At 34.6% G+C, this 12,518-nt stretch overlaps 1 protein-coding gene across 1 annotated transcript; it reads left to right on the forward strand.

Moving 5' to 3' along the window:
* Window positions 1–760: 760 nt before the first annotated feature.
* On the forward strand, window positions 761–12,128 carry LOC146138757 (kelch-like protein 20). Its single transcript, XM_083393266.1, has 10 exons — window positions 761–1,017; window positions 1,728–1,908; window positions 2,284–2,417; window positions 3,527–3,685; window positions 5,231–5,444; window positions 7,054–7,231; window positions 7,799–7,942; window positions 9,044–9,266; window positions 10,296–10,415; window positions 11,499–12,128. Exons 1-10 carry the CDS (start codon window positions 766–768, stop codon window positions 11,673–11,675), a joined length of 1,782 nt encoding a protein of 593 aa, XP_083249392.1. The 5' UTR covers window positions 761–765; the 3' UTR covers window positions 11,676–12,128.
* Window positions 12,129–12,518: the final 390 nt, after the last annotated feature.

Below are 12,518 nucleotides of genomic sequence, written 5' to 3' on the forward strand. Positions count from 1 at the left end.
TGGTCTAGAATGCACCACAACGTACAATGTTTGGGAAATCGGGTTAACGTGCGCGTTAGCGTTTGGGTGGAAAGGCATGTTATTATTGGATGACCCACCCCAAACCCAATGGCTAACCTAAATAATCGGCAGTATTTTAATTATTATATGAATACTGTAGTAGGATCCTAAACCAGCTCAGAGTTTGGGTTTGTGTGGCGGTGTTATTATAGGTTAAATAAAAACAGAGTTTTGCATAATTTCAATACCACTTTGCATTTTTGGGAATAAGTTAAAGCTGGTCTAGAATCCTACCACTAATTTTTTTTTTCAGTAGAAAAAGCTACAACAATGAAACAAGTTGTCAAAATTGAAATTCTAAGGCAGAAGTAAATAAGGAAATCTAATGAATATAATAATAATACGTGCCTTAACCCAAACGCTAACCTGCACCCTACCCGTATAATGTTGAAATGCTATAAACCCCTAGAGAAAAAATTGTTTCATGCCCATCCCATCTGAGTTTGGGCTTATTCCCCAAGCAGGGCTTTAATATAATATTTTATGAAACAATATTTGTTAACAATTAGCTTTGGCTGGGTCAAGAACTATTACATTTATTCTCCCATTTTGGCAACTTCAATTTTAACAACTGGTTTTATTGTTGTACCTTTTAAAAATGGTAGGATTTGACCACCACAGAATTAGTTGTATCACATATATACATATTCTTGTTGCTTTAAATTGTGTTTACGCTTCAGCTTTTATATAACCAATTTTTTTGCTATGTATGCTGATCATGGTACCCCAATGGCCATTGACATCACGTCTGTTTGCGGGGGTCGATTACAACCCCCTGGGGTCACTTATCACCCCACTTCATTGTCCCACACTTCGGACAAGCACCCACGTCGTATGCTCGACTCGCTGAATATGCTGCGAAAGCGCCAGGAACTATGGGACGTGGCAATCGTGATTGGAACGACAAAACTTTATGCACATCGAGTTGTGTTGGCCGCTGCATCACCATATTTTCATGTGAGATGTTTTGGACTGAATAAGGATTTTTTGTCTTAATTAAAATTGTGAATCTTTGTACAATTTATAGTTTATATAAGGCCTGTCTTGGCATCCAGCAACATATGAGATGATATTAGAGAAAGCCTTATGAAGTTGATATCCTTATAGTTTTATTTTCATCATTTCATTCTCTTGTCTTTAATGTAATAAATGTGTGCTGTAAGAATTTTATGAATTCAAACTTTATTGTTGCAGAGATGTTTGTTGTTGAATGATTCGTACCGGTATCATAAAAATTTTGAAAATGTGTCATATTTAAGAAATTAGTTAAATCACTTTTGAGTATTACTACTTAATGTGTTTTTCTAGCCATAATAACACATGACCTCAAATGTTAGTTGGTAAAGATAATTTTTTAAGTTCACAGAGCTTACATTAAAGTATTTTATTTTTCTGTACAAACTTAAAAAGTTTAGTTAGTTAATGTAATGAGTTAAATTACCAATTTGCCAAAAAAAGGATAAAATTACGATTGCACTTTATTCTGATTCATTAAAAAGTTGCCTAGTTGTGAAAAACTTTGTTAACTTAATTGTATGTTTTTTTATTTTTAATTTAAAAAAAATGATTTCGTTTTTTGTTTTAGATAAACTTATGTTTAAATTCAAGTTAGCTTTGATTGGGCAAAAATAGAATGAGTTACCTATAAACTTGTTTTTTCTCGTTAGGCAATGTTCACGGTTGAGTTGGCCGAGAGTCGGCAAACCGAGATTGTGATCCGCGACATCGAGGAACATGCCATGGAGCTGCTCATAGAGTTCGCATACACTTCACAGATCACTGTGGAGGAAAATAATGTTCAGTCTTTACTGCCGGCAGCTTGTCTCTTACAAATGGTTGAAATTCAAGGTATGGGCTTTCACCATTAAAGTCTTATTTATTTTCTAATTTTATGTGTTCTTTCATAGCATTTTATCACTGCTTTTTTTATTTGAACTGTCTTGAGGCTAGAATCCAAATGGTGATTTTACTTAAAAGAAAAAATTGTGTTGACTAGCCTGTTAAACTATGAAAATATTTAGTGTAAAGTTTCAAAAATTTTCTTTTTAATCAAATTTTTCAGAAATCCTAATCTGATGTGTTAAAAGGTTATTATTTTTTTGCTTTATAAGTTAAACTATTAACTTTTTTTGGCAGTGAAGTTCAAATTTTCTAACTGTGCTATCCTATGTATGCACTTTTATTTAGCTTGTGTGTTTTGTCACAACTGTTTTCGCTGTACAGATATTTGCGGTGAGTTTCTGAAGCGTCAACTGGATCCCTCGAACTGCCTGGGGATTCGTGCGTTCGCCGACACCCACGCTTGCCACGAGCTGTTACGAGTCGCAGACAAGTTTACTCAGGCCAACTTTCAGGAGGTTTGAACAATTTTGTTCAGACTGTCATTAAACAAACACTTAATTAAGTATTTGTTTGGTAATATTATTCTTTAAATTCAGGTACACTATGCATGAATCTGTAATGTAGCTTGATAATGAATCTGAAAACCAAGTAAATCGACATCATCTTGATAAAGATGTTTTTTCGCAAGCCAGTCAACACTTGACCAGAGTGTGCAGTTCCTTATTATTACATCACAAACACTGTAACTCAATGACAATATGTTGATTGTTACCATATGTCATGCTTCAACCAAAAATAAACAAGTCTGTATCAAAAAAAATTGCCAGGCCCCACTGTTTTATTTGTCCACCTTTTATAAGTGGGGTTTTGATATACTTCAGCCTTTATCAAAATTATGTCGATTTATTCAACCTTTTCGCCTTTGAGATTTTTTCTTTAAGGAAACATAAATAAATTAGGCACTAGGCGAATATGGGGTTTTGTGTAAATTTATATAGTTTGAACAAAGTTTTCAGCTTTAAAAAGTTGATTAATTGTGGTCAGTCTGCAGCTAGAAGTATCAGTTGATGTTGCACACATGTGAACTTATATATGAAAATTTTAACTTTCTGGTAAAGTATTAAAAAAGGGGTCATTAAAAATAGTAAGGTTTGTATTGCATTGTTTATTCTGCTGATTTAACATGCTACACAAATTACTTAATTCAGTGTGATAACACTTTCTTTGTGGAAATTATTGATTCTTACACTTCACAATCTGTTGCTAACTGAATTGACCTACTTAACATCTAGATCAGACCTGGGAAAAATACAGTTGTTGTCCAGGTCCAACCCGCCAAGCAACTTAATTAGACCTGCTGCTAATTGTTCCTATTTTTTTTTAGTTAAAAGTAACTGTTTTTTAACATTTTTTATCTTGATTTTTGGAATAGGGTTTCATAGAAAAAATACACTTGTAGGCAAACTCTTTTTTTCTGTACTCTAACTGCTTGTCAAAACAATGCTATTTACAGTTTTTGCCTTTGAATCACAAGTTTATTTCAATTCCCCTCTGCCTGACATGAATTTAAGTGATGTTTTCAAAATAAAACTATGCAATGCCTTATGGAATTTTTGCTTTGTAGGTGAAAGAGAACGAAGAATTTCGACTTCTGCCAGCAGAGCAGTTAATAGAGATCATAAGTTCTGATGACCTTAACATCCGATCGGAAGAGCATGTTTACAAGGCTGTGATGACGTGGGTTAAGCACGACCTGAATGAACGAAGGCCCCTTCTTCCTAAGGTTTGTTATCCTAGCCTTTTTTTTGCCTTAAATTACTGAATGTGTTTGTCTTTGTATCACCATAACTGCAGAAATGAAGGTTTGTAAGGAAACACACAATAAGGCCTACAAAGCAAAAATATCCAAAGCAGAACAATCTATAAAACCATAGCACTAAGACCAACGACATAATTAACTAAATCATCTGAATAAGTCATAAACTAGGTCTATTTTGTGCTTATTTTAAAGTGTGTGTATTTCCAACCTAGATGTTGTTTTTATTTTGGTGTTTTAGTTGTATTCCCATTATTATTTACATGATCGAAGTAAATGACTGTACCTGTCTTTACATTGCCAGAACATTTTTATCATGTAACTTTTTTTTGTTTATTTCTGCTTTTCTGGATAATTTTTTAACAATCGTAACTTTTATATAATTTTTGTATTAGAACCTCCGTGTTTTCCCAACTATTTCTATTTTTCTGAACCAAAATGCCTGGAAGTTATTTGATTTTGCTGTTTGCTGTGGCAGTTTGGCATACAGGATGGTGTGACTCCACTTGAACCACTATGACTCACAAAGAAATTGCACGTCACTTGCTGTCAGGTTTATTTTTGCCAATAAACGCACATACTTTAGTCTCAGCAACTGATTTTGGAATGATTGTAAGGTCTGGTGTTTATTATAGATTTCATGTCGCCATGAACTTTGTTCCATGTGCCAGCAACTTACTTTTTTCCCTGGACTGCAGAATATAGTGTTTTTAGTAGACCCTGTCCTATTTAACGAATATTATTGTTGGTGTTAAACCACATCATTCTCAATATATCACCACTGTATGGATGTAGTACTTTGGGATTAGTTTTTGCTATTTGTTTTGAAAGTGTTACTTTTTAAGTAAATTTAAAGTTTAAATGTCAAGCTCCTTTCCACATAGAAAATATCCTAATGCAATGTGTTTATTTGCAATTTTATACAATAAGCAAAGGTTACATAAATCACAATCTTTCTACACCATTGCTTAAACACACTTCCTCAGACTCGGCCAACTGTGTAGTTGACATTTATCCATAAAACTATTCTCCCTAGTCAGTCTGTGTTTTTTTGCCTGTATTTTGATTTTATTAAAAATATCTTAAAATAATGCTGCAAAGGAAAACCTAATTAATTATCATGATTCATGAGAATTATGCGCAATTTTGAGCAAAGCATTTTGTGGAAGACCCAAGAAATTTTATGTCAAACCCTTGTTAGATATTTAGTTTTAAACATTTTTTGTTGAAATTAAATGATTAAGGATTCTTTTAGAGCACTTTTGGATCTAAGCATAATATAGCCACAAGGATTTTAATTTTAAAACAATTTCTGGCTGATTTTATATTTTTGCAATTTTTTCTTGATTTGATTGACGTTGAAAAGTTTCATCGTAAAGTTTTTCCCTTTTCTACCTTTTTTAAATACAACAATGGAAAGATGCTTAATCAATTAACTTAAAAATGTATTGCATTTTATTTTAACATTTTCTTTCAATTTGCACCAAAATTATTCCTTTTTTTCTTAACCAGGTCATGCAGCATGTCCGACTACCCCTGTTGACCCCAAAGTTCCTGGTCGGGGTCGTCGGCACCGACCCGTTTGTCCACAACGACGAGCAGTGCCGGGACCTGGTCGATGAGGCCAAGAATTACATGCTGCTGCCCCAGGAGCGCCCCCTAATGCAGGGACCGAGGACTCGACCACGAAGGCCGGTGACCCGCGAAGTATTGTTCGCTGTCGGAGGTTAGATTTGTTAGCAAGGGAAAACTTGGACAACTAGATAATTCTAATTTTTTAATTTAATGAAGTAGAGCAAAATGCGACTTATTCTAATCTAATTTGTGAATTGCTTGTGTGCTCTAAGTCTCGTTCTAATCTAATTCGGATTTTACCAAAAATGCTACTTTGTCCAACAGCATTATATATAGTCGTTTAAACACCAATGTTGCTGTTTCAAAGATGAAATTCTGTCATTTCGTTTTGTGGGAACATTCTATTTTTTGGTTTCATAGCTACATTTTGGTTTTTTAGTTTTCTATGGGACATTGTGTAGGGGATATTTTTATATTTGTTGTTTTTGTGAAATTCAATGTTTTTTGGTGTAAGTTTGACAAAATGTAAAATTAGAAAACTCGAATTTTCTAGTTGTCCAAGTTTGCACTTAGGAGCTACACTGTGTTGTTGACTCAGATATTGGCAACAGATGATGCTTAATTAGGGGTGTAACATGAATAAATTGGCTTGATTTTTTTGTTGAACTGACTACTCTTATAAAACTATTAAAGTCACTATGCAGCAAGAAAAATACATTTTATGTTTAGGCCACATTTTATCCAAGCTAGTTTGTGGGATTTTCCACTTTAAAACAAGTTTTTAAAAATCATCCAACATAACAAATAAATACCTTTACCAAGCAAAATTGCAACACATAAAATGTCAACAGAACATGGTTATTTCCCTGTGACGCAAGTATCTTAGGGCTGCTATGTGGGAAATGTTTTTTTAACTTTTTGACATTGTGAGTGGTGCTGCATTGCTACAGCAAGTAAACTTTTGGCATAATAACCGTCTGCCAAAAATGTTTTTCCATAAATGAGTGTTATCTATGCATTTATATACAGTTTACAGTTAAAAATAATCTCACTGTTTGATGAATTGTGAGTGTTAATCCTTCTAAATTACAAGATAAATAAAGTGGTAATAATTTAGTCATATTATGTTTTATTAGAACCAATTTGTGCAAAGGTAATGGAGCACATATAACTTTTTCGGTTTTAAATTTAAACATGGATTTTTTAAATACAACTTGTCTATGTAGACATTTCTTTATGGTTTTAATTAGATTATCTAAGACAGAGCTTCCCAACCTTTTGCAGTTCGCGACCAACTTTTAATGCAAGTTTCATTGTGTGACCCACAATGAGATATGACCAAACAAATAAATTTACACCAATGGATCACGGCCCACTGGTTGGGAAGCACTGATTTAAGGTATTAAACCAGGGGTTCTTAAACTTTTTTACCGCGGACCCCTAAAAAACTTTTTTGCTTCGCACGGACCAGCGAAGACAAGAATTTTTTAGTGATGACGTCATAATACAAACAGACTTCAGAAATTTGCTGTTTTCGGTCTAAAAAATGTGAAATGAAATAGACTTTAAGTATATTCAGTGCAAAAACGTTTTATTTTTAACTATAGCCTACTCTTTTCTTTGAAAAATAGATTGCTTGAATATACACTACTAGTTCAATTAGGCCTTCATGGACCTCCTAAAACTGGTTCACGCACCCCCAAGGGGTTCATGGACCCCAGTTTAGAACCCCTGTATTAAACCATGTGTTTTTGAACTAGGTTGGTGCAGTGGTGATGCAATCAGCTCGGTGGAGCGATACTGCCCGGACACCCGTGATTGGCGCTTGGTGGCGCCGATGAGCAAACGGCGATGTGGCGTCGGAGTCGCTGTGCTTGATGACCTTCTGTATGCAGTTGGAGGTCATGACGGCACTTCGTATCTCAACAGTGTTGAAAGGTGAATTTGTGATAAACATGAAATTGCATCTAATTGTTAGATATCCAAATCTGAATTTTAGTTATGCATAGCAGTGCCAACATATTTTTGAATGGTAAATCAGTCAACCAACTAAAATTGTACATCTGATGTATCCTTATATTTAACAGCATATTTCTACGTTAATTTTACATGCATTTCATTTTAAATTTTGAAATTACTCTTTGGTTTGTTAGTTGCTTTGTTTACTTTGTCTGATTTGTCAATGCTTATCCAAAAATATCACACGCCTTTATATCCCCTCTTATAATAATAATAATTTTTTTGGATATGAAATTGTTTTTAATTCACTGTTTATAATTCATGTGATAATTATTTGAAATAAATTTTACACCTTTGTTTATGCTTTAATAAATTGAAAATCCATAAAACGTATTTTAGATACAAAAAAAATACCAATTATTATTTTCTAATTCATAAATCCATTAAGGTTATAAACTATATGAAAAATTTAAATTTATCCTCATATTTTTCTGCAACCAATTTGATAAAATTTATGAAGAAAATAAAGCATTATTTTTGATCCAGGTTTGACCCGCAGACCAACCAGTGGTCTAGTGATGTTGCTCCCACCAGCACGTGTAGGACAAGTGTTGGGGTTGCTGTCCTCGAAGGTTACCTTTATGCTGTTGGCGGCCAAGATGGAATGTCATGTCTTGACATCGTAGAGAGGTTCTTGTTTTGTAGTTTTGTGTACTAAACCAGTTATCGCAACTGCTGAAAACAAAATCTAAAAAATTTCACTCAATTTTTTAATTTTTTTTAATGTTCTAAAATGTTTTTTGTCAGCTGTTTAGCTCAAATTAAAAGCGATATACTTGTTGTGTGATTTCATTAGATTCTACATTTTATGTTTGTAAGTTGGTTTTTGTTATGCTATATTTGAAGTCCATGTCAAGAGTATTTATCAAATTTACAGAAAGAAGTAAAATAACCTCGAATTGCATCTGATAATGCTACACCAGTCTTGTTAAAACTGTTGCTGTTAGTGCAGTTATTCTTTGTACAAAATTAATAAGCAACTAATTTTTAACATGTGCATTTTTAAAATGGAGTCAGCCATTTTCAAAAGTTGCACTGGCTAACGGCATTGGTTTACACCCTACCATTAGAACACCCTGCCATTAGAAGTACAATGGTTTTTGAATGTCACCATTCAGTCTATGTAGATTAGCAGGTGCAATGAAGGCCCTGAATTGGTTGAGGTCAGTGGTTTAAATCTCATCGCCGACTAGCTTCCTTACCTGTTAATACCTCGTTTTCAAACAGATCTTTATCGGTCTACCGACTATCGGTACCTAGCGAAGTCATCTGGTGTTTTAACAGACTATTCCTGAACTCATGCCATCATCAGTGTAAAAATCCAAGTAAAGATAAAAGCGATAAAACACTGCTCGCCAATACCCAGAAGGTTAATTAAAAAAAAACGAAAATATTGGGTTCACGGCATGACAAATATCGTCGATATTTACTGGAGTCTCTGATGATCCAACATCATAAACCAGAACTTATATCTTTTTAATACCTAGCGGTACGCATTAACCCATACGTCGCCCCTTTTCTGCTGTTTATGTCCCTTTTTTCCTTTTTATATTTTATCGCTTAAAAATATATATACACTGATGATGGCATGAGGTATTGCTGAAACGTTTGTAAACTGCGAAATGTCGATTTTATCGAATATTATTGCTTTAATATTTTTTTATTGAAATTAATAGAAAAAACTGTGTATTGTGTTCCAATATTCCTAAACTGTTTTACTATATTCAACAGGTACAGTCCCAAGGCCAACCGCTGGAACAAGGTCTGCTCGATGAGCACCAAACGCTTGGGGGTGGCAGTCGCCGTTCTGGGGGGTTACCTCTACGCTGTGGGGGGCTCGGACGGTCAGACCCCGTGGAACCTGGTGGAGCGGTACGACCCCAGGGAGAACCGGTGGACCGACATCGCCCCTATGAGCACGAGACGCAAGCATCTGGGGTGTGCCGTCTACAGGGTAAAACAACTTTTGTGTGTTGTAATACAGTAGTCTGATTAGTGCTCAAAATTGAAGTTATAAGAGTATCAGAAATAAAAAAACAATGTTTTTTTAGTGCTTATAATTCGTTGATCATTTTTTTAAATTTTTCGCACCTTTGTTTATGCTTTGATAAATCAAAAAATCCATAAAATGTTTATGAAAGAAAAAAAAAATATTGTGTAATACAGAAATCTATAATTATTATTTAATAAAATATAAATAAATGTCCTTCCATCATTCAGAATTCCTTAAAAAAGTAGTAAAATGAAATCAACTTAATCAAAGTTATTAAAATTCAGAAATAAAAGAAAAAACATTATAAAAGGAAAGTTATTTTTAGTATGACGATCCAGATTGACATTTCCAAACCCCAGTTTATTATTTGTTTCTTTTTAATTTTGTACAATGTGAATACAGTAAAAGTTTCATTTATTTGTAATGTTAATCAAGCTATTTATCAAGGTCTTCACACCACATTAATAGGATAATTTGTTGCTGGTCCGATAGTTATGAAGCATTGGCCAAATCTGATTCCTGATTAAAATGAACTATTCACATTTAAAGAGTAATCAAACACATTAATTTGTAATGCAGTAAAGCAGTACCTATGATTATTTATAATTCAATATGGCTTAAACCGTATAATGTCGCTTTTTGTTGTATGCATGCTTTAGGTGTCAAGTTGGATATTTATAGTTTTGGACATTAAATGTGTGGTGTGCTCCCAATTGTATAATCGATATGTCATGCACTGGACAGTGGACATTCTTTAGAATTATTCAACGGATAATGACTTTGTTGTTTATTCTGAATGACGATTTTTCGTTCTTTTACAAACAAAAACCTCTGATCTATGCTTAAATAGATTAGTGTACTTCCGTGATTTAAAAAAAACTTGCCTAAGGCAACGAGATATTTTTTGAAAAAATATGTTGTTTAAATGACTTTATCCAGTCAAGTTCATCGAATGCTCGAAATAAATCTTTTTGAACATAAATCTTCCAGGACATGCTGTATGCAGTCGGTGGGCGAGACGACAGTACTGAACTGAACACAGTCGAGAAATACAACCCAACCACCAACACTTGGAGCGCTGTTGTCGCAATGAACTCTAGGAGGAGCGGGGTAAGACGATTTATTGCGGCCATGGACAATATTTTATATGGTCTGCTTCTAGTATTACAGTATGGAATTAGCTGATTACTTTATGCAAGTGGGTTGCTAGCTATTGTCGGTCGTGAATACCTATGGGGTCAGCGTCGAAATATACCAAAACACAGCTAATTCGTGGTTTTGAGGCAACTAGAATTTTGATTCGGTAATAATAAACACGTTACTTATGCTTTGGAAAGCTTTAAAATTAACCCTAATTTACTATGCGATATTCTAGTTATCCTTGCCCTGGTGTTTCTGTAGTAAATTTTACTGCCTCTGGAGAGCACAGGTAAATACGTATTTTCAGGTTATGTTGTGTAAACTCGGCACATCGATTTCGGAGAACAGATTTACGTGCTGCATTGCGCAAAAACAAGATTAGCACGTTGATCGATAAATTGGAGATAATTTGGGTAAACATCAGTTAGATCATTTAAAGTTACATCACCCCACTACCGTTTCCCTTTGATCTACTACCACTGCATCTTCTATATTAACGAATAGGCCGTAAAATAATACACGCCTAATAAAAAAAGTTATATGACGCGAGAATGGCACTTGCCCGAATAAAATATTCGACAAAATATAAACATAGTTATTGCTTTATTAATCCTCACACAACAACCAAAGTCCCTTCTAGAAAATTCCCGTATTCCAGAAATTTCGAGTTAACCACATCCACATCAAACAGTTTGAAACCAGTGATATACCGATTAATGAGTTATTTGATTTACAAACTAAGTAAAATGCGAGTTAGTTGAGTAAAGGGTAACGTGTTAGGCGCGTTACAAATAATTACTATAGGGTTAGTTGATTAAAAGTCACAGGTAAAGTTACGTTTTTAATTACTATTAAAGTGTTACGAACAAAGTGAGTTCAAAGAAACAACGGTTTAGGCGACTTTCAAATAATTACCGCAGAGTTAGTTAATTAAAATTTACGGGCAAAGATTCGTTTTTCAATTGCAATTGAAGTGCTACGAACAAAGTGAGTCACAAACTGCTATTTGCGAACTATAAAAAGGCACCACTTCTTCATCTGATTGTATTCCAGGTCGGCCTTGCGGTTGTAAACGGCCAACTGATGGCAGTCGGCGGTTTTGACGGAACCAGCTACCTCAAGACCATAGAGATCTACACTCCGGAAGCTAACACGTGGAGAATGTACGACGGAATGCACTACAGAAGATTAGGAGGCGGGGTAGGGGTTATTCGGCTCCCGCAAACCTGATTGGGATACAAAGAAAATCACGTGCAAGGTGTTTTTGGTCTTCAAAGTGTTTCGACAGCTTATACAGCCGGGTATGTCTGACTGGGCTTTTTTTGCGAAAGAGACAGGGTGCGGCTTCTGAGAGCATTGGATGAAGATAGATGGTCTCTTTATCTAAACTCTCTGATCTCTCTGTTTTTTCGTATGATTTTCAAGTTGTAAGCTTTGTAAGATGCGTTTAAGATACAGGTGAGCGCTCAACAGCTTTCAATTGCACTATACGAACTTCAATTGTGTGCTTTCTCTCCCACAGAGTTGCTTATCAAAGATATTTCAACCCCTGCGTTGTACTGCAAATTTGACCCTAACATTTTCTAATATGTTTATTGTTTAACATTTGAACACTTTTTTAAGGGGATTGCGCAACAAAAAGGTGTTTCTGACTGTGATTCCCACCTGGGGATTTTTTAGGTAACCTGGGATTATTGTATTGGTTCCTCCTGACTTGCATTCTAGCTGACGAAGTTCCGGGTAAACTTGTAAGAATTAGGGTTGGGTGATTAAAAATATTAAAAATTTAGCTGACTAATGGGAATACCCCTTAATTGGAGTAGCGCTGAAATATAAAATTGTTAAAATTCCTAATTCTGTATTATACATTGGTTTGCTTTCACTGTGAAAATGTGTAAGTGTTTATGTTCAAGAGTTTTTAAACCAAATAAAAGTCGTTTTTCATTTGTGAAAAGCCAATTCACAAAAGGATTTTCAGGGTCTAAAGCAGTGATTCCCAAATTGTGTGCCGCGAGATATAGTCAAGTGTGCTGCGAAACTTTTTGTAATTTGGTAAAAGAGAGTATTTGTATT

The sequence above is a fragment of the Ascidiella aspersa genome, chromosome 7 (assembly GCF_963924565.1).
Source record: "Ascidiella aspersa chromosome 7, kaAscAspe10.2, whole genome shotgun sequence".
NCBI lineage: Eukaryota > Metazoa > Chordata > Ascidiacea > Phlebobranchia > Ascidiidae > Ascidiella > Ascidiella aspersa.